General features: G+C 41.7%; 1 protein-coding gene across 5 annotated transcripts in view; it reads left to right on the top strand.

Annotated features, from left to right (window-relative positions):
- Nucleotides 1-24,433, top strand: part of lama2 (laminin, alpha 2) — a 363,864-nt gene that overhangs the window by 223,798 nt on the left and 115,633 nt on the right. For all 5 annotated transcript variants that reach the window (XM_080192473.1, XM_080192472.1, XM_080192475.1 and 2 more), the window contains 5 exons: nucleotides 3,507-3,684; nucleotides 6,702-6,838; nucleotides 14,345-14,578; nucleotides 21,703-21,846; nucleotides 22,954-23,133. In XM_080192473.1, the coding sequence (XP_080048599.1) occupies nucleotides 3,507-3,684; nucleotides 6,702-6,838; nucleotides 14,345-14,578; nucleotides 21,703-21,846; nucleotides 22,954-23,133 (873 nt within the window). The remainder of the gene's footprint in view (nucleotides 1-3,506; nucleotides 3,685-6,701; nucleotides 6,839-14,344; nucleotides 14,579-21,702; nucleotides 21,847-22,953; nucleotides 23,134-24,433) is intronic.

Here is a 24,433-nt window from a genome sequence, read left to right as displayed (position 1 = left end):
GTGATATTACGGGGTCTAAAGTTAAGGAGAGGGTACAGGTAAGGGAAGAGGCCGAGGATGTCCCAATAATAAAGGGAGTAGGGGGCGTGAGTATAGTTGGTGGCGTTTTGGCAAATAGGGTCCAGGTGAAGGCTGGGATGAAGGCACTTTATCTGAATGCACGAAGCATTCGGAATAAAGTGGATGAGCTGGTGGCGCAGATCGACACAAATGGATATGATCTGGTGGCCATTACAGAGACGTGGCTGCAAGGTGACAGGGACTGGGAGCTGAATGTACAGGGGTATCAAGTGTTTAGGAAGGATAGGCGAGAGGAAAAAGGGGGGTGCGTAGCTCTGCTGATTAAGGATAGCATCAGGGTGGTAGTAATGGATGATATAGGAACCAAAGAGCAGAAAGTGGAATCGTTGTGGGTGGAGATTAGGAACAGCAAAGGGAGGAAGACGCTGGTGGGTGTCGTCTATAGGCCCCCAAATAATGATCTGGAGGTGGGGCGGGCTGTTAATGCGCAAATAAGTGCGGCGTGCAGGAATGGAACGGCGATAATTATGGGGGATTTCAATCTACATATTGATTGGCCGACCCATGTTGGATGCGGTGGGCTCGAGGAGGAGTTCTTGGAATGCTGCCGGGATAGTTTCCTTGAACAGTGTGTGTTGGAGCCGACGAGGGAGCGAGCTATCTTGGATCTGGTGTTATGTAACAAGGCGGTTAGAATTAGGGACCTTGTGGTGAAGGATCCTCTTGGGGAGAGTGATCATTGTATGGTGGAGTTTCTGGTGCAGATGGAGGAGGAGAAAGTGGGTTCCCGGACATGTGTCCTTTGTTTGAATAGAGGGGAGTACGGAAGGATGAGAGAAGAATTGGCAAATGTTGACTGGGGGAGCGCGTTGGAAGGTAGGTCTGCTGAGGAGCAGTGGAGGATCTTTAAGGAGATCTTTCTTGGTGCTCAGCAGAAATTTATTCCGATGGTTAAAAAGGATCGGAGGAGGAGAGGTAATAAGCCGTGGATAACGAAGGAGGTGAAGGAAAGTGTTAAATTAAAAGTGGAGGTGTTTAGAGTAGCTAAGAGTAGTGGGTGAAAAGAGGATTGGGAGAGGTTTAAAAGTTAACAAAGATTGATAAAGAAGTTGATAAAGAAGGGTAGGAGAAACTATGAAGCTGGGCTAGCGCTTAATATAAAAAAGGATAGCAAGGGTTTTTATAAATATATAAAAAGGAAGAGGCTGGCTAGGGTGAACGTTGGACCCTTAGAGGATGAGAGGGGGGACTTAGTGGTAGGGGATGGGGAAATGGCTGAGGTCTTCAATACCTTTTTTGTTTCTGTCTTCATGGAGGGGGACGTGAATAATTTGCCGGGTGTTAGAGATGGAAAGGTGGTAGGACTGGAGGGTCTCAATGACTTTACTGTTACTAGAGAGGCGGTGCTCGACAGACTGGAGGGACTGATTGTGGACAAGTCCCCAGGACCGGATGGAATGCATCCGAGGGTTCTGAAAGAAATGGCGGAGGTGATAGTGGATGCCTTGGTGGTTATTTTCCAAACATCGCTGGATTCCGGGGAAGTGCCGGAGGATTGGAAAACGGCTAATATTACGCTGTTGTTTAAGAAGGGTGGCAGGCAAAAGGCAGGGAATTATAGGCCGGTTAGTTTAACGTCTGTTGTAGGTAAAATGTTAGAATCTGTCATCAAGGGGGAAATAGGGAGGCATCTTGAGGGGAATTGCTTGATAGAGCAGACGCAGCACGGTTTCATTAAGGGGAAGTCGTGTCTGACGAATTTATTGGAGTTCTATGAGGATGTGTCTAGGGCGGTGGATAGAGGAGAGCCGGTGGATGTGGTCTTTCTTGATTTTCAGAAGGCGTTTGACAAGGTACCTCAGAAGAGGTTATTGCAGAAGGTAAGGGGGCATGGAGTTGGGGGTAGGGTGTTAGCGTGGATAGAGGATTGGCTGTCAAATAGGGGGCAGAGAGTGGGGGTCAATGGGTGCTATTCGGATTGGCAGTTGGTGACTAGTGGAGTGCCCCAGGGGTCGGTGCTGGGGCCTCAGCTATTTACCATTTATATAGATGATCTGGAGGAGGGAACCGAGTGTAGGGTGTCGAAATTTGCTGATGACACCAAGATTGGTGGAACGGCAAATTGCGCGGAGGGTGTGGAGAGTCTGCAGAAGGATCTAGATAGGCTGAGCGAATGGGCCAGGAACTGGCAAATGGAATTTAATGTTGGCAAGTGCGAGGTGGTCCACTTTGGTAGGAATAATGGTAGGAAGGACTATTACTTATGTGGCGAAAAACTGCAGCAGGCGACGGTGCAGAGGGACCTCTGGGTCCTTGTGCATGAGTCGCAAAAGCCCAGCCTGCAGGTGCAGCAGGTGGTCAGGAAGGCTAATGGGATGCTGGCCTTCATAGCGAGGGGGATTGAATATAAAAGTAGGGAGGTCTTGCTGCAGCTGTATAGGGCACTGGTGAGGCCGCAACTGGAGTACTGTGTGCAGTTTTGGTCACCGCACTTAGGCAAGGATATTTTGGCCTTGGAGGGAGTGCAGAGGAGGTTTACTAGGCTGATGCCAGAGTTGAGGGGGTTGAGCTATGAGGAGAGGCTGAATAAATTAGGCTTGTACTCGTTATAGTTTAGAGGAGTGAGGGGAGATCTCATTGAGATGCATAAGATGATGAATGGGATGGATAGGATAGAGGTGGAGAGACTCTTCCCGCTCAGAAAGGACAGTAGGACTAGAGGGCACAGCCTCAAGATAAAGGGGGGGCGGTTTAGAATGGAGTTGAGGAAGAACTTCTTCACTCAAAGGGTGGTGAATCTCTGGAATTCTCTGCCCGTTGAAGTGGTGGAGGCTGCCTCGCTAAACATTTTTAAGACGCGGGTTGATGGGCTTTTGATAAGCGAGAGGATTAAGGGTTATGGGGAGAGGACGGGAAAGTGGAACTGAGCCACGACAGATCAGCCATGATCTTATTGAATGGCGGGGCAGGCTCGAAGGGCTAGATGGCCTACTCCTGCTCCTATTTCTTATGTTCTTATATTGTATTCTCTGATTCACCATGAATAGTGACCTAGTAGATTAGCTTACAAATGCATTTATACATAGTTTATATTCATTATTTTACTCATCATGAGCGACACTCACTTGTATTGACTTAAAAATCGAACTAATTGTGAGGATATCATTACAGCATTAGACGTAGGTTAACAGTTTTGTTAAAACAGTGAGCAAGGATTTGTCATACACATTCATTCTTCATCTGCTAATATGGCAACAGTAAATTTCAGCATTATATGTTTCAAGCTCTCCTATGGTGTAAACGGATACATAATTCTAAAAAGAATTAGGGTATTGCACTTTGAATTCAGATATTTGCAACTTAATTGTGATTTTTTTTCTATTGCTAAATGAGGCCTTTTCCTGCAATGCACTGCATTTCCTAAAGTTCTATATCATGATTCTATTTATGTTGGTCTTTGACAACTATTTACTTGCATTTTCTAGAGTGGAACTTATCTGCATTCTTCAAGGGGCTGCATCCCTTGTAATTGCAATTCCTTTGGATCAAAATCATTTGACTGTGATGATAAAGGCCGGTGCAGATGCCAGCCTGGAGTGGCGGGACAGAAATGTGATAGATGTGCTCTCGGCTTCTACAACTTCCAAGAAGGCGGCTGTGTCCGTATGTAAATTCATTGAATTCCTTCTTTTCGGAGATGCATAAATTAATTAATATTGTTGTAGATTTGGATGTTACACATTTTGTTGATGGTGGTAATTAGTTAATAAAACTAATTGCTATTTAAAGAAACTCATATATTCCATTCATGCCTGCATTGTGTTTAATAAAGCACTACTGGAGTTACTTATTGAAGCAGACTCCAGGGACTGATCTCTCCCAAAATGTTTCTAAATGTCATAACAACGAGAACAATGGAGGAATCCAGGCCAGTCTCCCAGGTGCATCACAATCCTCCTACGCTCAGCCATTTTTTGGGAGAGTTGAGAGTTTCCTGCTGGCACTGGGGAAGAAGGGGGCCTGGCAGTGCTTCAACATACTGGTAAGCCCAGCTTCAAAGTGCTTGGAAGCTGTTTCACAAGGGCACCCCGATCTCGGAGTGCACTGCAAGAGCCCCTTCCCTCCCCCATGGCACCCTGTCCCCTCATCAGAGCCATTATCCCCACCCTCTCCCCACCACGGATCATCGATATCAGGGCCACCCCATCAAAAGCCTCGACTTGCCCCCTCATCAATTCCCCCAACATGCCCCTCCATCAAGACTGCCTTCGTGACCCACCATGCCTCGTTGTCATGGCCCCCACACAGGCCCCAATCCCTCGGCACTGCCCTGGCACACTGGCAACAGTGGCCAGGATGTGCGGTGGCCACCGCTGAGCTGTCCGATGGTCATTGCCAGTGTGCCTGAAGGTCAGCCTCATCTTCCCACCATCTGACAGCTGCAGTAGCCTCCAAGCCTGTCTGCCATGACCATTGCACTCGGCCTCTGCTAATAGAGACCAGGAGTGATATCGCGCCATGCCTGCAGGCCGTTGAATTCCGTGCACTGGTATTTGAACGGGTTATGCATATTTAAATGCTACTTTAAATATGTTAGTCAGACTCACGCTGTTTCTGGGCACTATCCAGTTTGTATTATTAAGAAGGGGCCATGCAGAATTGCAAAACGTTTTGGCACTGGGTGCGAAATGGATGTTTAGGCCTGCACCCTATTTTCCAGGACCAGCACGATCTACTAATGGCACGGCGAGGTTGGAGGATCTCCCCCAGGTCAATACTTAAGATTAAACTGGACAGGCAAAAGTAAATAATGGGATCTGGGAATGGTCAGGCATGTAGGATTAAGACTGACTCCAGTGTAGCGGATTCGCATCAGCGTTGAATGGTTGAGTCAAATGGTCTGTTTCCAAGTAATTTTATGCTTTGCAAGTGGTTGCAAGAAGGAGTGATTATGAAAGGTGAATCAATGGACTGATGTTATGTACCCCAGCTGCTGGGCTGAAAGGTAGTGGGAGTGCACGGAAAATCCAGTGGTTGGCCAATTGCTACTATCTGCCCCTCGCCTGTCTAGATTTTTTATGAGGGGTTGTTAGGTGGTAAGCATTCTGGCCTAGGGGCAACTGAGGCCCTTAAGCGCATGATTAATGTTGGGACTTGAAACTGTGCCACCAGAGCATTCGGCTGGGCCACTGGATTACTATTTGAGTGGAGTGAGCAATACCTCACCAGCCCCCCACATACTATCAGGGTTTTTAAAAGGTTACTGGATAATTATCTGAAGAGGAACAATTTGCAGAGCAGCAGAAAAAGGATGGGTTTTGGAGCCAGCTAAGATGTTCTTGCAGAGAACCAGCTGGGATACAGTGCATCAAATGGCCTCTCTCTGTGCTTTAAATGTTTCACAATTCTGCCAGAGATGTAGCAAGAGATCAGAAGGAGCCTCTCAGATATTTTAGACAATGATACGACATTGTGATTTCATAATGGGATGCACAGTAATTACAGTAAAAGAGAAATTGGGGAATATATGTAATATTTAGTAAATATTGCTTTGTTATTTTACACAGTTAATAGTGCATGTAGTTCTGAATTAGATTTAATATGAGTAGGAGCATGCTATGCATCCATAGTTTGTTCCCAGATTATATATTATTTTGATTAATATATACAAATGATTTTCTTTAGTATTTCAATTCATTAAAAATGTCTATCAACAATATAAATAAACAGAGACAATATACAGTGCAAGGAGAGGTTAGAAGCAAAGAGCAATTGCCTTTAAATTAGGCTGCAGGATAATAGACTATAAAAATGCTTAAAACACTTGTCTCAAATTCATTGTTCCAGTATTTTAGCACAGACATTAACTCCTTTATTTTAAACGGGTTAATGCTTTTTCTAAGAGAAGAATTTTAGATGGATGTGTTCAGCATTTGAACTCAATTAACCCACGACATAATTTCAAGATCATTGACTCTATGGCATTGCAAATATGTAGAGCAGGCATCTAGCACTGAGTTACAAAATTGCATTAAAATCCTGCATCTACTGTTGCATTTTATAGGTAATTCAGGATGATTGAAAAGCTTTATATATAATATAGATAGATTAATTAGGCCTGCCCCTGTATTGGTAGGTCTCAGATTACATTGTAAGTCAGAACTGCACAGTATGCTTTATAACTAGTGTGTCAACCCCAAGATTAGATTATAGCTATAAATCAACTCTCTGTATCTGCTATTAATTGTATTACATACAGTTTCATTGTTGTGCTGTAGGATTTATTTGCTTTTGGTCAGCTTATGTTCGGTTAGTAGCTATTAGATGCATGATGTGAATGTGTGCTTAATGTTCTTGATATGATAACACCATTACTTCAAGGATATTTTTTTAAAAAATGAATTATTATTAAAGTCCAAATCCATAATATTTTTCACTTTATGGCTTTTTGTTATTTCCTCATTGTAAATATGAGTTACTTATTAATTATAACCAAACAATCATTGCCTCAAAGATTTGATATTTTACATTATTTAATTTTTTGTATAAATGTTGATGTGTAAAAATAGTCCTTAAATGCTTGGCAGCTAAATTGTCAATGGGAGGAGGAAAGCTAATTTATTTTCCTTTAACAGTATTAGACTAGACTGCTCATTTTTTTTCTTCATTTCTCTACAAAGCATGTGAATGTGCCCATGTCGGCAATCATTGCGATTCAGAAACTGGACAGTGTGTCTGCCCTCCAAATACAGTGGGTGAAAAATGTGACAAATGTGCTGCAAATTACTGGGGCCATAACTTTGTCAGTGGATGTAAAGTAAGTTTATTGATGAATACATTTTTAACTGTCAGAATGCTCTTTTTAATATGTGCATGAGGACCGTGTCCAGTTAAAAATTACCAAGCCCTCATTTACTTAGGCAACATCGATTGTAAAAAAAAATAAATAATTTGTAGGGAGATTTTGATTTTAAAGTATTTCTTTCTCCTTTCTTGGGATTCTGCACGACATTCCTTGAGATGGGAACGTTTAAGTTATGAAGAGAGCAGAAAAGACTGAGGCATGACCTGATTGAGATGTACAAGATTATGAGGGACAGAGTGGATGGGAGTAGCTGATCCCCTTAGTTGAAGGGTCAGTTACAAGGGGACACAAGTTAAAAGTGAGGGCTGGGAGGTTGAGGGGGAAGTTGAGAAAAACATTTTTACTCAGAGGGTGGTGTTGGTCTGGTATGCACTGCCTGGGAGGGTGGTAGAGGTGGGTTGCCTCACATCCTTTAAAAAGTATCTGGATGAGTACTTGGCACGCCATAACGTTCAAGGCTATGGGCCAAGTGCTGGCAAGTGGGATTAGATGGGCAGGTAAGGGCATTTCATGTGTCAGTGCAGATTTAATGGGCCGAAGGGCCTCTTCTGCACTGTAATAATCTGTGATTCTGTGATTCTCCACTGAGAAGGTGGACAACAGACCTCCTACCTTCGGCTAGTTTAATTAATAGATCAGTTGCTGTCAAATATTTTAAGTTCCTGGATGAATTTCTATTCCTCATGCATTTAATTTCTGCATGGTATTTACTGAGTATGTTACATGTATGACTGGTACTCACTTTCTAGAGGATTGTGAGATGAATCTGTGTACTACAATTCCATTGCAAAGCTTTCCTAAGTTTTGACATTAAACTGTTCCCTGGTGTATCAACTTATCTGACAGATGTAATGTACTACTAATAGCCTCCAGAGTTCAAAAGCTATAAGGAAGATCTTGCATGTGTCAAATAGTATTACATCAAGGGGCTGTAACAATATTGTGAACTACAAGTGCGATGTTTCTACAAATTAATGAAGTGTGATGGTGCCTTAGCACATAACCAAGACTGTAATTTATACAATCAAAACATGGCTCAACAATTATTACATTTGAATAGTGAAGTTAAAACTGTTGTTCCTGACTTGGAAGATGTATCACACTCTCCTAAAGTGATGAAGTTGAGTCAAAATTAGAGGAGTTTGAAATGGTTTTTGTGTAAACAGTTTGGTTATTTATTTTTAGCTCTAGGATTTCTCGGAATACTTTAAATATTCAATTATGAAATTGTGTGTAAAATAATTAGGAAGTTGAAACTACAATAAGAAAGAGAAGCAAGGTTAATTCATGTATCTCACCAAGCCTGCTCTGCATTGAATGAAGTCATGGTTGAATGAATAGAATATTTATTTTATGTAATGTGTGCTGAATGAAGAATGCTTATATTGTCCGGTGGACTAACATTTGCATGCTTTAATGTAAAGGTTCATTTTTATAACATTCTACTTTCATTTGAGATCTACTGAAAAGGTTTCTTTTCAGCTGAATGCAATAAAGGGCGCAAGTGTCTCCTTACCCTATGAGAGGATGCTGAAGTGATTTGTCCCATACCAAAGGTGACCTGAATGATTTAAGAAAGAGTGTCCAAGCTGAAAAGAATGGGCCACGTTTAGCTCCGACCCCTGGCGTCAGGGCCTTAAAGCTCATGCAACTATGAATTTATGCTTATCTTTGTTATTTGCTTGTGTGAAGTGTGTGAATTCCATTAGTATTTGGGAGATATTCCCATTTATGTCCATATTTAATTATATATTCACTGGAGACTTGATACTATCTGCAGTCCAAATCCCAAAAATCACATAATTTGCAGCAGCTATCTTAACGGTTTGTTTATGTCTAATTTTTAGAAGTATTTACTGAAAGTTCAAAATTTTCTGGGCATGACATTGCAAAGAAAGGGAAGTCAAATGTCATTGTATTGGGTATGGCATGAAAGAAGATTACTGATAGAACTGAGTGGAGGGAACGAAAGGAATGTTGACTGAACATGAGCATGTAAGAAGGGGAAGAAAGTGTCACCTTTTCCACGTGGGGAGTGATGAGGTGTTGCCAGATCACATGCAAGGGAAGATGAGAAAAGCATAAACCTAAATTGGGGGCTTGAAAAGGAAATCCATTGGAAATTGAACTAGAGAAGCAGCCAAAGAGCATTACAGCACAAAAGGGAGCCATTCGGCCTATCAATTCGATGCCAGCTCTTTGTAGAGCAACCCTATCATACCTGTGTATTCCCCCATTCTATTCTTGTAGCCCTGCATGTTTATTTCCCTCAAGTACCATGCACTTTAATTCTGAAATCATCAATCAGCTCCACTTCTGCCACCTTCATGGACAGCGAGTTCAAGGTCATTATCGCTTACTATGTAAAAAAGGTTTTTCTTCACAATTCCCCCTGCATTTCTTTCCCAAAACCTTAAATCTATATTTGCTACCCCTTGTGCCATCAGCTAATGTGAACAGCATCTACCATATCTGAACCTGTACATTTTTATCAAATCTCCTGCAATCTTCTTTGGTCTGAGATGAACAAACCCAGCTTCACCATGCTTAACCTTGTAACTAAAATCCCATGTCCCTGGAGCCATTCTGGTAAATTTCTGCTATGCTCTCATGAGCAACCTGACATCCTTCCTAAAGTGTTGCGACCAGAATGGATTCAAAATTTCAGCTGTGACTTAACCTGAACCTTATATATATTCAGCATAACTTTGCTGCTTTGTGCTCAAAGCTCTACCTATGAAACCCAAGATGCCATTTGCCTTTCTAACTATTCTCACAATATGTCACACAACCTCAAGGAGGTGTGCACATGAATCTCAGATACTCTCTGTCCCTGCTCAGAACTGTGCCAATAACTTTATATTGCCTCTCCCTATTCCTTCTGTCAAAGTATGTACCTCACACTTCATGTACTAAATTCCATTTATCCATTTTACTAGCCTCTCTGTGTCCTGTTGGTTCAGTTTTTATCACGCTTACTGCTTTCTACACTCCTAAGTTAGTTATCCACAGTAAAATTTAAATTTTACATTGCAAGACTTGAATGTTGCAATTCAATGAACTTTGGGAAAGTACAGGCATTCTCCATTCTGAAAAAAAAACCAATTATCGTGGCCTAAGATTGTCTGCTCTTAAAGCAAACTTTTTGTCCAAGCCCACATTGACCCTCTTATTCCATAAACCTGAATTTTATTGATACTTTTATGTGGTACTTTTTGAAATGTTTTCTTAAAAATCATATAGATAACATACACTGCATTCCCTTATCAACCTTCTCTGTTACTTCATCAAAAATTCAGTTGGAACACTGAAGCATGATCCACTTTTCATAAATCCATGCTGGCTCTCCTTAATTAGCTCAAACTTGTCCAAGTGATTTTGTTTTCCCCTTGATTATTGTTTTGTATGTTACCGATTACTGATGTTAAACTAACTAGCCTGTAGTTGCTATGACTTGACTAAAAATGTAACTTTTTTATTCATTCATAATATGTGAGCATCCACATTTTCAACCGCATTGCTGTTGATTATGTAGGCCAGACCAGCTAAGGATGACAGATTTCCTTCCCCAAAGGACATTAGTGAACCAAAGGGGTTTTCATGACAACTGAAAATGGTTTAATGGTCATTAGACCTTAAGTTACAGATTTGTATTGAATTCTAATTTCACCATTTGGTGTGGTGTAATCGAACCCTGGGCCCACAGAGCATTTTCCTTGATCTCAGGATTACTAATCCAAAGACAATACACTACACTACTCTCCAATTCAATGGCACTTCCCCCACTGCCATATCTAGACAAGAATAGAAGATTATTCCAAGTTCTTCCGCGATCTTCATTCCCAGTTTTTTTTTAAAACCTGGGGACTAGATTTACCAATCTACGTATAGCCAGCTTTTCCATGACATCACCTCATTCATTACCTGTACTGTCTCCATTTCTAGTGATATTTTGTCAGTGTCCTCTTCCTTAGTAAAGACCAATCCAGAGGAATCAATAATTGTTCTAGCCTTGTTCTTCCCCCCTCCTCAAGCATATATCACCTTCTTTGCCCCTAACAGGCCTCAAACCACCTCTTATGACATGACTTTTTTTTAATATGCTAAAGATTCTTCTTTGTTCTTTTATGTCAACTGCAATTCTACTCTCTTCTTCTCCCTTCACCAATTTTATTTTCCTGTTCATTTCCACACTCAATTTATTTTCTTTGGCCTGATTCTCATTTGAACATTCACCTGACATACATTATGCACACTTGTGTTTCATTATGTTTTCTGTTTCCTTCTTCATCCAAAGAGCTCTAGCTTTGATTCCCCTACTTTTTGACCTTGTTGGAATGTTTCTAATTTATACCTGGAAAATCTTCCCTTTGAAAGATCTCCCATTGTTCTTTTCCAATTTTTCCCCTCAGTATTTGGTTAAATGTTATCTTGGCTTGATCCATTCTCATCCCATTGACAGTTCCTTGCTCTTCAGTATTAATGTAAAGTTTACAATGCATTGATCACTCTTCGCCAGTTAACCCCACATGAGACACTTGGGCTCCTTGGCCGATCTCCCCAGCACCAGATGCGGCAATGCCTCCTTCCTCACTGGACCAAGAACATGCTGGTCAAGGAAGGTCTCATTTCAGAAATTCCTCTCCCTCCCTACTTTTTAGCCTAACATTACCCCCAATTGATATTTGGGTAGTTAAAATCCTACAATATCATCACTCCATAGTTCTTGTATATCTCTAGGATTTCCTTGCAGAGGAAGGAGAATTTCAGCATGAACTAGTGGGAGCGAGAACACAAGGAATGGAGTGAAAGCTTTAACTGGTGTGGAGAGCAACAAAGAGCAGGCTGATGTGAATTGGTGGGTGGAGTCTGATGGAGAATGTGATCATGAAGAATGTGGGGAGCACAGTACAGATTGCTTGCATGAACTGATTGGGAGCAGCAACATGGGGCGTGTATATACAGGTTGAGGATGAGAGTCAACTTATACAAGGGGAGAAAGAGAATTGGAACAATTGCAAAATTGAATCGGCGAGATAGGAAAATGATTGACAATTTGGAATTTGCTTCCTCCAGCCCTCACTGGGATAGAGTTTGAATCTCGTTCATTGTTAGGCTTTTTTTCAAAAAAAGCAGAAAATTAATTAAAACTTTTTTCCACTGCTTTTGGGAGAACCAAGTTACAGAGAAGCAATATAATTAATGTCTGACTGTCAGATAAAAAACTGCTTTCAATAAAAATGAAGAAATGTCACATGCCTTTTTAGCTGAAATAAGAATGCAATCCTTTTGTTCATTACAAATTTCAAAATGCTGGAAAAAATCAAATAGAGTATCAAAAGTCAAATGCTTGAGGAGTCATGCACCTAAACACTTGAGGATAAACCTTGTGACGTAAGTTGCTTGAAAGTTTTAATAGGCACTTACTGTTACTCTGCATATTTTACTGGGACACTGACATGGAGCTTCCTCTGGCCTTGTTTGGAAGCATTGCTTTGACTCTCCTCCGAACAAAGCAAAACATTTAGACTGCATGAGCAGGCCTCAGGATGAGACTTTAATCTGCTGGAGATTATCGCACTTTCATGACAATGGTGTAAGCAATGGACTGCTGTGAGTGAACAGAGACATTCTGATCTCCTGAATGCCCGCAGTGAGGGCGAACTGCGCTTATAGTCTGATTTTGTGAAGAGATTTTTTACAGCGGTCCCACGCTAGACTTTCATTGTTTAGGGGAGAGCCACAAGCCTGACCATCAGCACCACACTGCAGATCCTTCTTGAGCAGGTGAACATCTGAGTTGCATCCTAAGTGGTGCAACTGCCAGTCATGTATACAGGGTGAAATCCTAATTACCATCGGGTCGGAAGTAGGGAATGTCAATGTTGAGTATGGTCATGGGATAATCACAAGGCCATTACATTCACATCCTCATTTCCATTCATCTTTTTCTTCAACCTATACTGTAGAGTAGTAATTATGGCACTGAATTTGAGGGTGGTTGTAACACTACATCAAAATTTCCAACAGCCAGAAAGACATGTAGCCAAAAGCTGAAGCTATAGTATATAGTATAATAGTTTCTTGACATAAGAATCCTATTAGAACATCATGGTATAGAACTGGCATCTCCTATGCTGAATGTACCCCATTTTACATGGCCAGTAGGTGCTAAAGAAGTACAGAACTGAAAAGACAGTTACCTGAGCAGTTTAGATGCCCTTCTAACCTACTTTTCCTATTGTTACTTGCTTTTTTTTCTCCAATCATTTTTATTTTTTGAGCCTTTTGAGTAAATAATTCCCATTTTTTAAATTCCAGAGCAATTATGGACATCATGGAATTTCTCAATCAAAATTCTCTTTAGGAAGATTTGTTGAAATAGAAGAGATTGATAGATCCTTGAAATCTAAAGGATTATGCTCCGAGTCAGATTGCCTCAATTACTGTACACCTTCCAGCATTTTAATCCTATCTCCTGAGACTCCGTTCTCCTGGATTTCCAACCTTTACTTACTGGTGCAATTTCAGCTCTTTAATAACAGGCTAGATTCACTGGGCTGACACTGTCCCTGGATTTACCATGCTCTAATCTCCCCAGCTGCACCAAGCTATAAATGGCACCGATGACTCCTTCTGAGGCCTTAGCCATCTCCAACATGGACCCAATGAGCTTCTCGGCTCCCCAGGACTTCCCCTGAGCTCTAACTGTGCATAAGAATCAAGTGACTTCTCCTGAACCCCAACTAAACAAAGTCAACTAACAGCAATGCCTTTGCTGTCTGGAGCCTGTTAATAGCAGCACCTTTTCGATCTGGTCTTTTGCCCTACTGCAGACTACTCACTCCATGTACAGCTATATTAAAACCCTAGATCGATCTTAAGCTCCCTGTACCTCCATGATGACATAGCTTTCCAGGGCTCACTGAATGCATTTAAATGAACTTCCAAATCAATACAACTCTCTGGGCTGCATGTCCTTGCAAGCAGTGTAAACGCCTACTTTGGGATTTTCCGGGCTGTGATTTTTCGAGTCACCAAAATCAAAGGTCACTTTTCTGCCTCTTCACCATCACTGGCAGGACTGGAAATTTCTGGCCCTCATCTCCAGTTCTCGAGCTAAGTAAGCCCACCCACTGTTTTATAATCTTACGGTCCTCGCTGTTAGTCCCTTAAATCAACATGGCCCCAGCCTTTTCAGTGTAATTGTCTTCAAGGTACATTTATCCCATTTTCCAAAGTCAAACTTTAACCTTCCCAGAACTAAATATTACCTCAAAAATATCACAATGAAGAATAAATTAGGTATTTATAGGAATTGGGACAGCCATTTCAGTTTGGTTATTTTGTTTGATTCTTAACTTTGGATATTTCATAATGTTGTAGGTTTAAATGCAATTAGCATTTGATCTAAATGTAGCAAATTTGTACATATGTATTTTCTTGCCTTTTTCTCAGCCCTGTAGCTGTTCTACTGCAGGATCGTTAAATCTTCAGTGTGACGATGTAACAGGCTGCTGCTTCTGCCGTCCAGAATTCACAGGGGAAAAGTGTGACCGATGCAGAACAGGTTACTGGAATTATCCACAGTGCAGGCAGTGTGGTTGTGATTTGGCTGGCACAGAGAGCCGAAGCTGTGACGAAGCGGGGCTTTGTTCGTGCACAGAATATAATGGGCAGTGTAAATGTAAGGTGAGTCTACCTTCTATGATGGATGGGACCTTGTAATACCCAGTAAGCAATTAACATCTGCCAAAATGATTGCTTTTTTGAAACTCATAGTCAATCTTCAGGTTTGAGTTTTCTTTAAGTCCATTTACTTTTAATACAAAGGAAAACTGACGTGTAAAACTATAACAAAGGAAACAAGCTATGTTACAGAATAGATTCAAAGGTTTCTAATAACTACTGGGTTTTGGGAGGTGCGTGAGACTTTTGCCACAGATATAGTTATTATTCAAAAGCCAGGGTCTGATAATGGCACTTGAACCACAGCCGACGCACGACATGGCACCAGGTGCACCTGGATAAATGTCACCAGATGTATCCATTACCAGATAAGTTCATCTACAGTTATAATGATTTTCTTGAATGTCAAGGGAAACATGTTTGCTGTTCTGGGCCATATAAGGAAATCTTGGGACTCTCCTGGGCTTCCTCTCCTCATCACTCTCCCCGATGATTTATTTGCTTTGTGCTCGAGAACAACTTCATAAGGTCATTGGTAGCTCCTTGCTTCCAAAACTTGATTCCTACCAGCCAACCTGCTCATGATTGCTACTGCTTTTGAGCAGGAATCCATCCTGGAATAGGAAAAGGAGGTGCAAGGATTAAAGTAACCAAATTTCTGTCTTAAGTGCATTAACTTGCTGCACATGACAAGAGCTAAGGAATAGGACATGGCCACTTGACTCACCAAGTTGGTGCCACCATTTTGCTCATTCTGATAACTCTACCAATGCAATATTGGTTTCTTAGCTTATCTCTATAACAATACCAATAGTAAGCTGAATCTAGCTACAGTTAAAAAATAAGAAATAATTTGACTGGGGTGTATTATGGACCACCGAAGACAGGGAAGATGTAAAGAGACCTTTAGACAAATCGGAGAAAAAACTGCAGGGAAACCAGGAGGTTATAGTAACGAATGACTTAAGTTACTCTTAGACTGAAATAGTAACAAATAATAATAAAGCTTTTTTTTGCAATGTCTCTGCGGTATGGAACAACCTTCTATATCAATAGATTTTCTGTCCATGGCAGTGCCAGTAGAATTAGCATCTAATTCGAGGAAACAAACTAATGTAAGGACAGTTTAATTATGGTTGAAGGAGTAAAAATGTGAGTGTAACAAAATGGAATCATCAGGTTGGAAAGGGGTTAAGCGTTGACTGGGCCATGAAAATTTGAGTCGGCAGGAGTTGACCAGTTTGATAAAGCAGAAGTACCATTGTACACAAGAGCCAAAGGCTAATCTTTTGGCACTTTCTAAGTCCAATTACAATTGACCTGGGTGAAAGTTTATTCTGGGTGAATGCAGATAGAATTTGAGTCAGAAGGAGGTAGAGGGATGTGATTGATGAAGGATGTATGGGAGTGGTCAGCTAAGCCTTTGTGAGCAAGAAGATCGATGCAGAATGCTCATGGGGAGGATAGTTGAAGCAGCGCCAATAAATACAAGTAAGGTAACCCATATGAAGATAATGATTGACAGAACAACAAGTAGCTACTTGTCAATGAACAGTAAGCGTGACATGGAGATATGCCATGATTGTAAGAACATCTGCTGCAAACATATACTTTAGTGTAGTGATATCAAGCCTACTTCTACCTCTTACAGGGAGCCACTTGTAAAATGGCACAGAATTTACCCCTTTTCACAACCACCTCAGGCAGCACAGCTTCTATTTCAGTAGCCATCAAGCAGTGCTAAGCTGCTGTGTAATTTCTCTGCAAACTTGTGCCTGACCAGCTGCAAAGTTATGCCATCTGTTGAAAGGATACCTTCTGTGAACATACAACACAGACTGTACGCTGGGTCTCCTTTCCCTACATTTTTGTCTGTCACTGTTTAATACCCCCCTCATTCAGAATTTGTAAATGCTGCTATTGGATTCAAATGTTTCAAGTGCCTCTGCAGCTATTCTAAAAGCTTTCAGAATTCTGTCAACTTGTTGTGACACTTTCCTTTTGATTGTTCCATCCCTTTGAATTTTGCTGTGTAGTTTTTTTTTTCATTCCCATCACTGGTGTGTTTCTACACCTTGTTATAGTTTCATGAATGATCCCAAGAATGTCTGCTCTGATTTAGGACAGTTTAGTACAAGCACTTAAACTTGTGGAATTGATTTAAACCAATTGATACAAATTGAGCGACTCTTAACCAAATACCATCCTGAATGTATGAAATGTGAAGATTAGAACAAAATTGAAAACATGTCTGTTGCTTCCACACTGACGCTCGATAATCTGCTGGCAGGAATTTTGTTTAAAGTGGGAAAGACAAACAGTTTTTGTCTACTTGCTCATTGAGTTGTATGCCCAACACACGGGGTGCTTTTGACCTTCACTGTTTGGTGGAGTGCACTGCATACTTGTTACTATCAACATCTTCATTACATTGATTTTCCATTGATTTCAGGTAATTTCAATAATGGGGAAGAATTGCCACAATATGTTTTGATGACAGTTCAATACTTTCACATTTCTATGTGATACTTTTCAACTCATTAAGATTATTCTTTTGACCTTCTGCCTTGGAACCTTTTCTGTTGAGAGAATAGTTTGGAACTTCTGCTTTGATCTGACCACAGCATTCTAATTATTGTTTTAAATGGTTGGAAAATTATGCTCAGAGCATGGTTGATGGGACTTTCCTCTGATAGTGCAGTGTCATAAAATCATTTTGTCACCATGATGTAATTTATGCCTTGGGATATCCATGTAATTTGTAATTTCATCAGCTGAACAAAGATATAGTAAGCTGTTTATAAAGTACATTTTTAAAAGCAGGAAAAGACACATTTTAACATGGCTGCCACAAGTTCTCTGTATCTGTTATGGGGGGCTTGGAAGGAGTGGGTGGCAGGGGAGTATTTTTTCAGTGCAGATTGGGGCACCCTTTAGAAACTGTACTCTGATTTTTGTGGAGCTGATGTTGCCGTTCTATCAGGCTCCGCCCTGCCAGTGTGATAGTGAAAACCTCACGCCCAGATTTTTTTGTGCCTCGACTGCAAAATTTTGCCCACTGTCATTGTCTTCCACCTGCTGCCTGATGGACCGTGGCAATTTCTTGCAAGCTGTGCTTCTGATTCTATCTTTGACTCTCATTCCATGCTTCTAAAATTTTTTTCTAACACTTTTAAACTCTATAACAGTGAGATTCTGCACCCTTTCCTTCCCTGTGAATGGTATGCTTTGTCCGTATAGTGTGCAGGAAATGATACTTTTCACTGTATACCAACACGTGATGTTAATAAATCAAATCAAAAACAAAAATTGCACTCTGTGTGGGCTTCAACTCAACCGAATTTCCGAGGCCACCATGAAAAATTTCTGCTACGTGTCACAGGTACGAGCAAAGGACTTATAAACATTGAACTCTTGGGTGGAAATCTCCTGACCTGACCACAGTGGGATTGGTAGGGGCAGTAGTGGAGAATCTGGTGAGAGCCAAAATATTGGAAACCATTGGTGTAAAATTGCATTGCAATTCTCCCAGTGGGGGGTCAGTGACCCCCCCCCCCACTGGCAAGTTGTATGCCATGAATGCTCATTAAAATAGCTGTTTGCTGTTGTCCTGGCAGGCCTTGCAATCTGGCATCAAACCAGTGGGAAATCATGTTAATGTCAAATCCAATGGTTAGCTTCAGTGCTCACGGTGGTCCTCAGTTCACCAGAGACTTTGAGGTGAGTGCAGCATTGCTGTTGTGCTGCATTGCTCCTGATGTGCTATTCACCACTCTGCTGGGAAAGACTGGTTTCTGCCCTCCAGCTCCATGCTGAGCTGGTCCTCATGGACAGCACTTTGCTGGTTGACCCATGGACCTTACTGTGTCATCATCAAAGTTCTGTACTATGCCTGGAGTTGCAGAGTAAAGTGGTCCCCTTCACCCTGGTGCCAAACAGTGACATCGATCTGGACAGCATTTTACTGTCAGACTCAAAACAAAGGTCCAAAATTTGACTGGGGTTGGAGTGCAAAGTGAGGAAGGGGGTGGAGGTCGCTAGACAAAGACAAAGGGGCCAATGTGGAAGGAGTGCAAGGAGGGAGGAAGGGCAAAGGCTCATGATGGCAAGCAGAAGGTCAAGGAGGTAGATGAAGAATATGAACCGAGGTGAGGGAAGCTGGACCCTGGCAAAGCTGATTGAAAAGCTCACACATAAGGGGGGTTTGTTTACTGAAGTGGGCTAAATGAATACTGAATGAAGATTCCAGAGTTACTGAGCAGAGATCCAAGTGGGACATGGGTACCTTGCACATGATATGCTAGGGAGTAAGATGGTTGAATTGAGGAACAGGCTTCCTCTTATGGCTGCTAGACTTTTTCCTCTGGGTTGCTGACATCCATGATGTGGAGATGCCAGCATTGGACTGGGGAAACACAGTAAGAAGTCTCACAACACCAGGTTAAAGTCCAACAGGTTTATTTGGTAGCAAAAACCACTAGCTTTTGGAGCACTGCTCCTTCGTCAAGTGAGTGTGGAGTTCTGATCGCAAACAAGGCATATATAGGCATACACTCAGTTTACAGAATACTGATTTGAATGTGAGTCTTTACAGCTAATCAAATCTTAAAGGTACAGACAATGTGAGTGGAGATAGCATTAAGCATAGGTTAAAGAGATGTGTATTGTCTCCAGACAGGATAGTAAGTGAGATGTGGCAAGTCGCAGGAGTTACAGATAGTGTGATATGAACCCAAGATCCCGGTTGAGGCCGTTCTCGTGTGTGGAACTTGGCTATCAGTCTCTGCTCAGTGACTCTGTGCTGTTATGTGCCGTGAAGGCCATCTTGGAGAACATTTACCCAAAGATCAGAGCTCGAATGCCTGTGACTGCTGAAGTGTTCGCCAACAGGAAGAGAACAATCTGTTTGCATTCTTGGACACGCGCATCTCCATTAAGGATGATCGCCTCAGCGCCTCACTGTACTGCAAGCCCACGGATAACTTCACGATGCTCCATTTCTCCAGCTTCCACCCTAAACACATTAAAGAAACCATCCCCTATGGACAAGCCCTCCGTATACACAGGATCTGCTCAGTTGAGGAGGATCACAATAGACACCTCCAGATGCTGAAAGATGCCCTCATAAGAACAGGATATGGCGCTCGACTCATTGATTGACAACTCTGATGCGCCACAGTGAAAAACCACAGCAACCTCCTCAGAAGACAAACATGGGACATGGTGGACAGAGTACCCTTCGTCGTCCATCATACCCTACTGTCCTATCTCCTCTCCGAAGCGGAGAAGCTACGACATCTTCTCTGAAGACTTCAACATGTCATTGATGAAGATGAACATCTCGCCAAGGCTATCCCCACACCTCCACTTCTTGCCTTCAAACAACCGCACAACCTCAAACAGACCATTGTCCGCAGCAAACTACTCAGCCTTCAGGAGAACAGTGACCGCAACACCACACAACCCTTCCACAGCAACCTCTGCAAGACATGCTGCATCATCGACACAGATGCCATCATCTCACGTGAGAACACCATCTACCAGGTACGCGGTACATACTCTTGTAACTTGGCCAATGTTGTCTACCTGATGCGCTGCAGGAAAGGATATCCTGAGGCATGGTACATCGGGGAGACCATGCAGGCGCTACGACAACGGATGAATGAACACCGCTCGACAATCACCAGGCAAGATTGTTCTCCTCCTGTTGGCGAACACTTCAGTGGTCACAGCCTTTCGGCCTCTGATCTTCGGGTAAACGTTCTCCAAGGTGGCTTTCACAGCACACAACAGCACAGAGTCGCTGAGCAGAGACTGATAGCCAAGTTCAGTACACATGAGGGTGGCCTCAACCGAGATCTTGGGTTCATGTCACACTATTTGTAACCCCTATGACTTGCCTGGGCTTGCAAAATCTCACTTACTGTCCTGTCTGGAGACAATACACATCTCTTTAACCTATGCTTAATGCTATCTCCACTCACATTGTCTGATTAGCTGTAAAGACTTGTATTCCAATCAGTTTGCTGACATCCTACATGGTCTGTTGAAGACAGATAGGCTGGAGGGAGTGAGATGAGTACGCTGGGACTGATATTTATATATGCCGCCATCACCTTTGAACCTGTCAGTCAATGGTGGGCAGATTAATCAGCTGCTGGCCCACCAGGAGAGTCAGAGAGGAAATTGCCTGTGCAGTTAACAAGGTTCCAAGTGCAGAATCTGGTCAGCGGGATTCCATCATTTTGGTTGGTGAGATAGATGCTGCCAGAGCTGCCACCACTGCACTTAGTCTCAAAATAGGAGAATTCCATCCACTATATGTTTTCTTCATTTTTCCATTGAACTTTAATCTAGCTAAGAAAGTAACTTTCTGCTCCATAACTTATAATTCCTCACCATGTTAAAGCAATTTACTGCAGATACTGAAATCTGAAACAAAAACAGAAAATGCTGGAAAATCTCAGTAGGAGATTTGACAAAATCTATGGAGGGAGAGTAGAACTAATGTTAGCTCTATTCCCTCTCCAATGATGCTGTCAGACCTGCTGAGATTTTCCAAAATTTTCTGTTTTTGTGTTGTAATTCACACCTGTGTGCCTCTGTGAGTAGATTATGAACCTTAGGCATGTGTTTAACTTTTTAAATTGTTTTAGGTTTTTGCTTGAGTGGGCTTTTGACTCAAAAAAAAACCCTTTCCCTTTCTTGTTTTGAACTTGAGAAATTCTGCAGGACAAGTTTCTTCACAATTGGAACATAAATGGTTAAGCACAGACATTGAGTAAATACATTCACTCTCTTATGAATCCAAAAGAAACCTTTTTGCAGTTAGATCTGGAGTGGTTGAAACTAATAGAATCAGAGCATTTAAGCAGAGGCTAGACAAGCATATGAGGGAGAAAGGAATATAAGGTTACACTGATAGATTTAGATAAGGCAAGAATGGAGGAGGCTTGAGTGAAGCATGAAGTGGTATAGATTAGTTGGACTGAATGGCCTCAATCTGAACTGCATAGCCTATGCAATGTATTCACGGATATTTTTTAAAGAAAAGATATTTCAATAACAATTTAATTACCATGAATTGTTAATGTTGATCTCCTAAGCAACCAATCATTCTTTTTCAGGTGAACGTGGAGGGAATTGGTTGTGACAGGTGCAAGACTGGTGCTTTTGCACTTCATTCAAGCAATCCTCATGGATGTAGTAGCTGTTACTGCTCAGGTGTGACTACACAATGTACTGAGGCAAAAGGGCTAATCCGCAGGAGAGTAAGTAAACCACTAATTATTTTCACATTTGATGAAATACTTCTGAGCAGCGGTGTATCTCAGTGAGGACTAAAGCAGTTGTTTACTGTAACCGTAGCTCTCTCCTGTGTATTGCTATTCATTTTGTATTCATCTATCAGGCGCCAAAAAAATCCCAGAACGATTTCAAAGATTGCTACTGTAATTGTAGCTGAGCAAATGAAACTTGAGTTAGCATATTTAATTTAAATGGAAATATATTTGCAGATAAAGATCTTTAAGTTGGTTTCAGCTTCACACAGTAGCATAATTGATCTTCCTGTTTTAATTGCATGTTATGAATTGAAATACTGTGTTTAAAATTTTGTGCATCGTTACTTATGGTGCAAAATCTGGAAAAGAGGTTATTCTTTTTAAAATTTGACTGCATCCCACTTCTTAGTTATTCGATACACTATTCCCTCCTCGTGTTGTAACCGGTAATTAGAGATTTACAAGAGCAGATGAAAATGACAATCTGCCAATTTCCCTTTTGTGTGGGGAAATGTTTTGACTTTGTTCACCATCTACTCTGGATGACACTGAGTTGGTGAATGCTCCATCGTTAAATACATTCAGGACTGAGATGGATACATTTTTGATCTCTGAAAGAATCAAGAGCTATGGTGAATGGGTGGGAAAGTTGAATTGAGTTATTAGATCTGCCATGACCACGTTAAATGATGGAGCAGGTTCAAGGGGCCGTGCAGTTTACTTCTGCTCCCATTTCTTATGTTGTAACTGATTTTACCAGAAACTGTGACGATGTGAAATTTTGGCTTAGTACATTGACACCTGCTATGCCATCTTAACACAGTGTTTTGTGGTTTGAATGCACCTATCCTTCAGTTTACATTTAATGGCAAAAAGGTCCAGCAAGACTTACAGATACGCTGCAGACTTGTTTTGTTTGAGTAAAATATTGCCGTGAATCATTGACTTAAAATTGTTCAGTTAGTGTTGGTAGCACATGTTTTGCTGCATGTTTTCAAACTATTACCAGGTGTATGTCTGAAATCACAGTAAGGTTTCAGCTATAATTTTTACATTTTTGTTACATCGAATGACAGTTTTGTTTTTCTCTTGAAGCTGACACTTAACCCTGAGCAGACTATATTGGAAATAGTAAATAAATTCAACGACAGGAAAACAACTAGTGGTGTATTTCATCAGCATCCAGAGATAGTCGCTAATGTAGACATCGTGATCAAGCATCTTCTTTATGAGCCTTTTTACTGGAAACTTCCAGAGCAGTTTGAAGGAGAAAAGGTAATTAATTGTCTTCGCAACTTCATATTAAACTGATAACATAGAGTACAATTACTAACTAAACTGCCTGATGAAAACCATTGATTAATCCAATAAATGTGCAAGTTAGATTGGACTAATCGAGTTTCGATAACTTCATGATATATTGTATAGAAATCATAGAAACCCTACAATGCAGAAAGAGGCCCTTCAGCCCATCGAGTCTGCACCGAACACAATCCCACCCAGGCCCTACCCCCATATCCCTACATATATACCCACTAATCCCTCTAACCTATGCACCCCTGGACGCCAAGGGGCAATTTCTTAACATGGCCAATCAACCTAACCTGCACATCTTTGGACTGTGGGAGGAAACCGGAGTACCCAGAGGAGACCCACGCAGACACAAGGAGAATGTGCAAACTCCACACAGACAGTGACCCAAGCCAGGAAATGAACCCAGGACCCTGGAACTGTGAAGCAGCAGTGCTAACCACTGTGCTACATGGTGGAAAGAGATGCACTTCTGGTCGTGATTAATGCCTACAACAAAGCTCGGGAAGTTCAGTGCACTATTTACATGCTGTAATGAAAGAATGAGCAGTGTTATCATCTCTACCTCTGGGCCTGAAGCCCTGTGCCTTCATTTCAACAGTCATTGTGGTTTTGTTTTTACACACAGTCAGCTAGTCTCCCAGATTTCTGGAAAACTGGCAACTTAAAGAAAGTGAGAAGGGCTGAGTGCATGAAGTAAGTGCTTTTACAGCACTGCTTACAGGCATTTCCTCCAGGCTCATCAAGGAATGCTGTAAATATTCCCCAAATCCCGATACTGCTGCAATCTGATTGCCTTCTATCCATGTCCACCATCCTCTCCAATCACCTGCTATCTCATCCACCACTGGACCCATCTTCACGATTGGGAACTTCTGTCATCTCTCTCATTCCCCCAGTAATCTTCTCTCATCGGCTTCAGACTTGTGAAACAGATTTTCCCACTGAAAAGACCTCCAGTCTGCCTATCAAGCTGTCTATGGATGGAAAACTCACGGAAAAATGTTTAAAGCAGTCCTGCAAGCTGCTATTAAACTCTGGATTTAGCTCATTCTTTTGGGTTTCCTGACCTCACAACAGATGTCCAGCACACCACTCGCCTCTGGGCGATAACCCTGTCAACTGTTTCCAAACACTTCCTCTAAATTGCCCTCAGAGGTTACAAGTTGTTATTGTAATCACAACCAGAGTCACATGTTGGATGACAATTGTGTGTTTTATTCTGAGAGCATAATTGAGTAACTTTGGTCACTGGCTCTTAAAA

Source organism: Carcharhinus amblyrhynchos, chromosome 7 (genome assembly GCF_965287045.1).
Source record: "Carcharhinus amblyrhynchos chromosome 7, sCarAmb.v2.hapA, whole genome shotgun sequence".
In the NCBI taxonomy this organism is placed as follows: domain Eukaryota; kingdom Metazoa; phylum Chordata; class Chondrichthyes; order Carcharhiniformes; family Carcharhinidae; genus Carcharhinus; species Carcharhinus amblyrhynchos.
The sequence above is the reverse complement of the archived record's forward strand: the minus strand, read 5'-3'. Positions and strand labels throughout refer to the sequence as shown.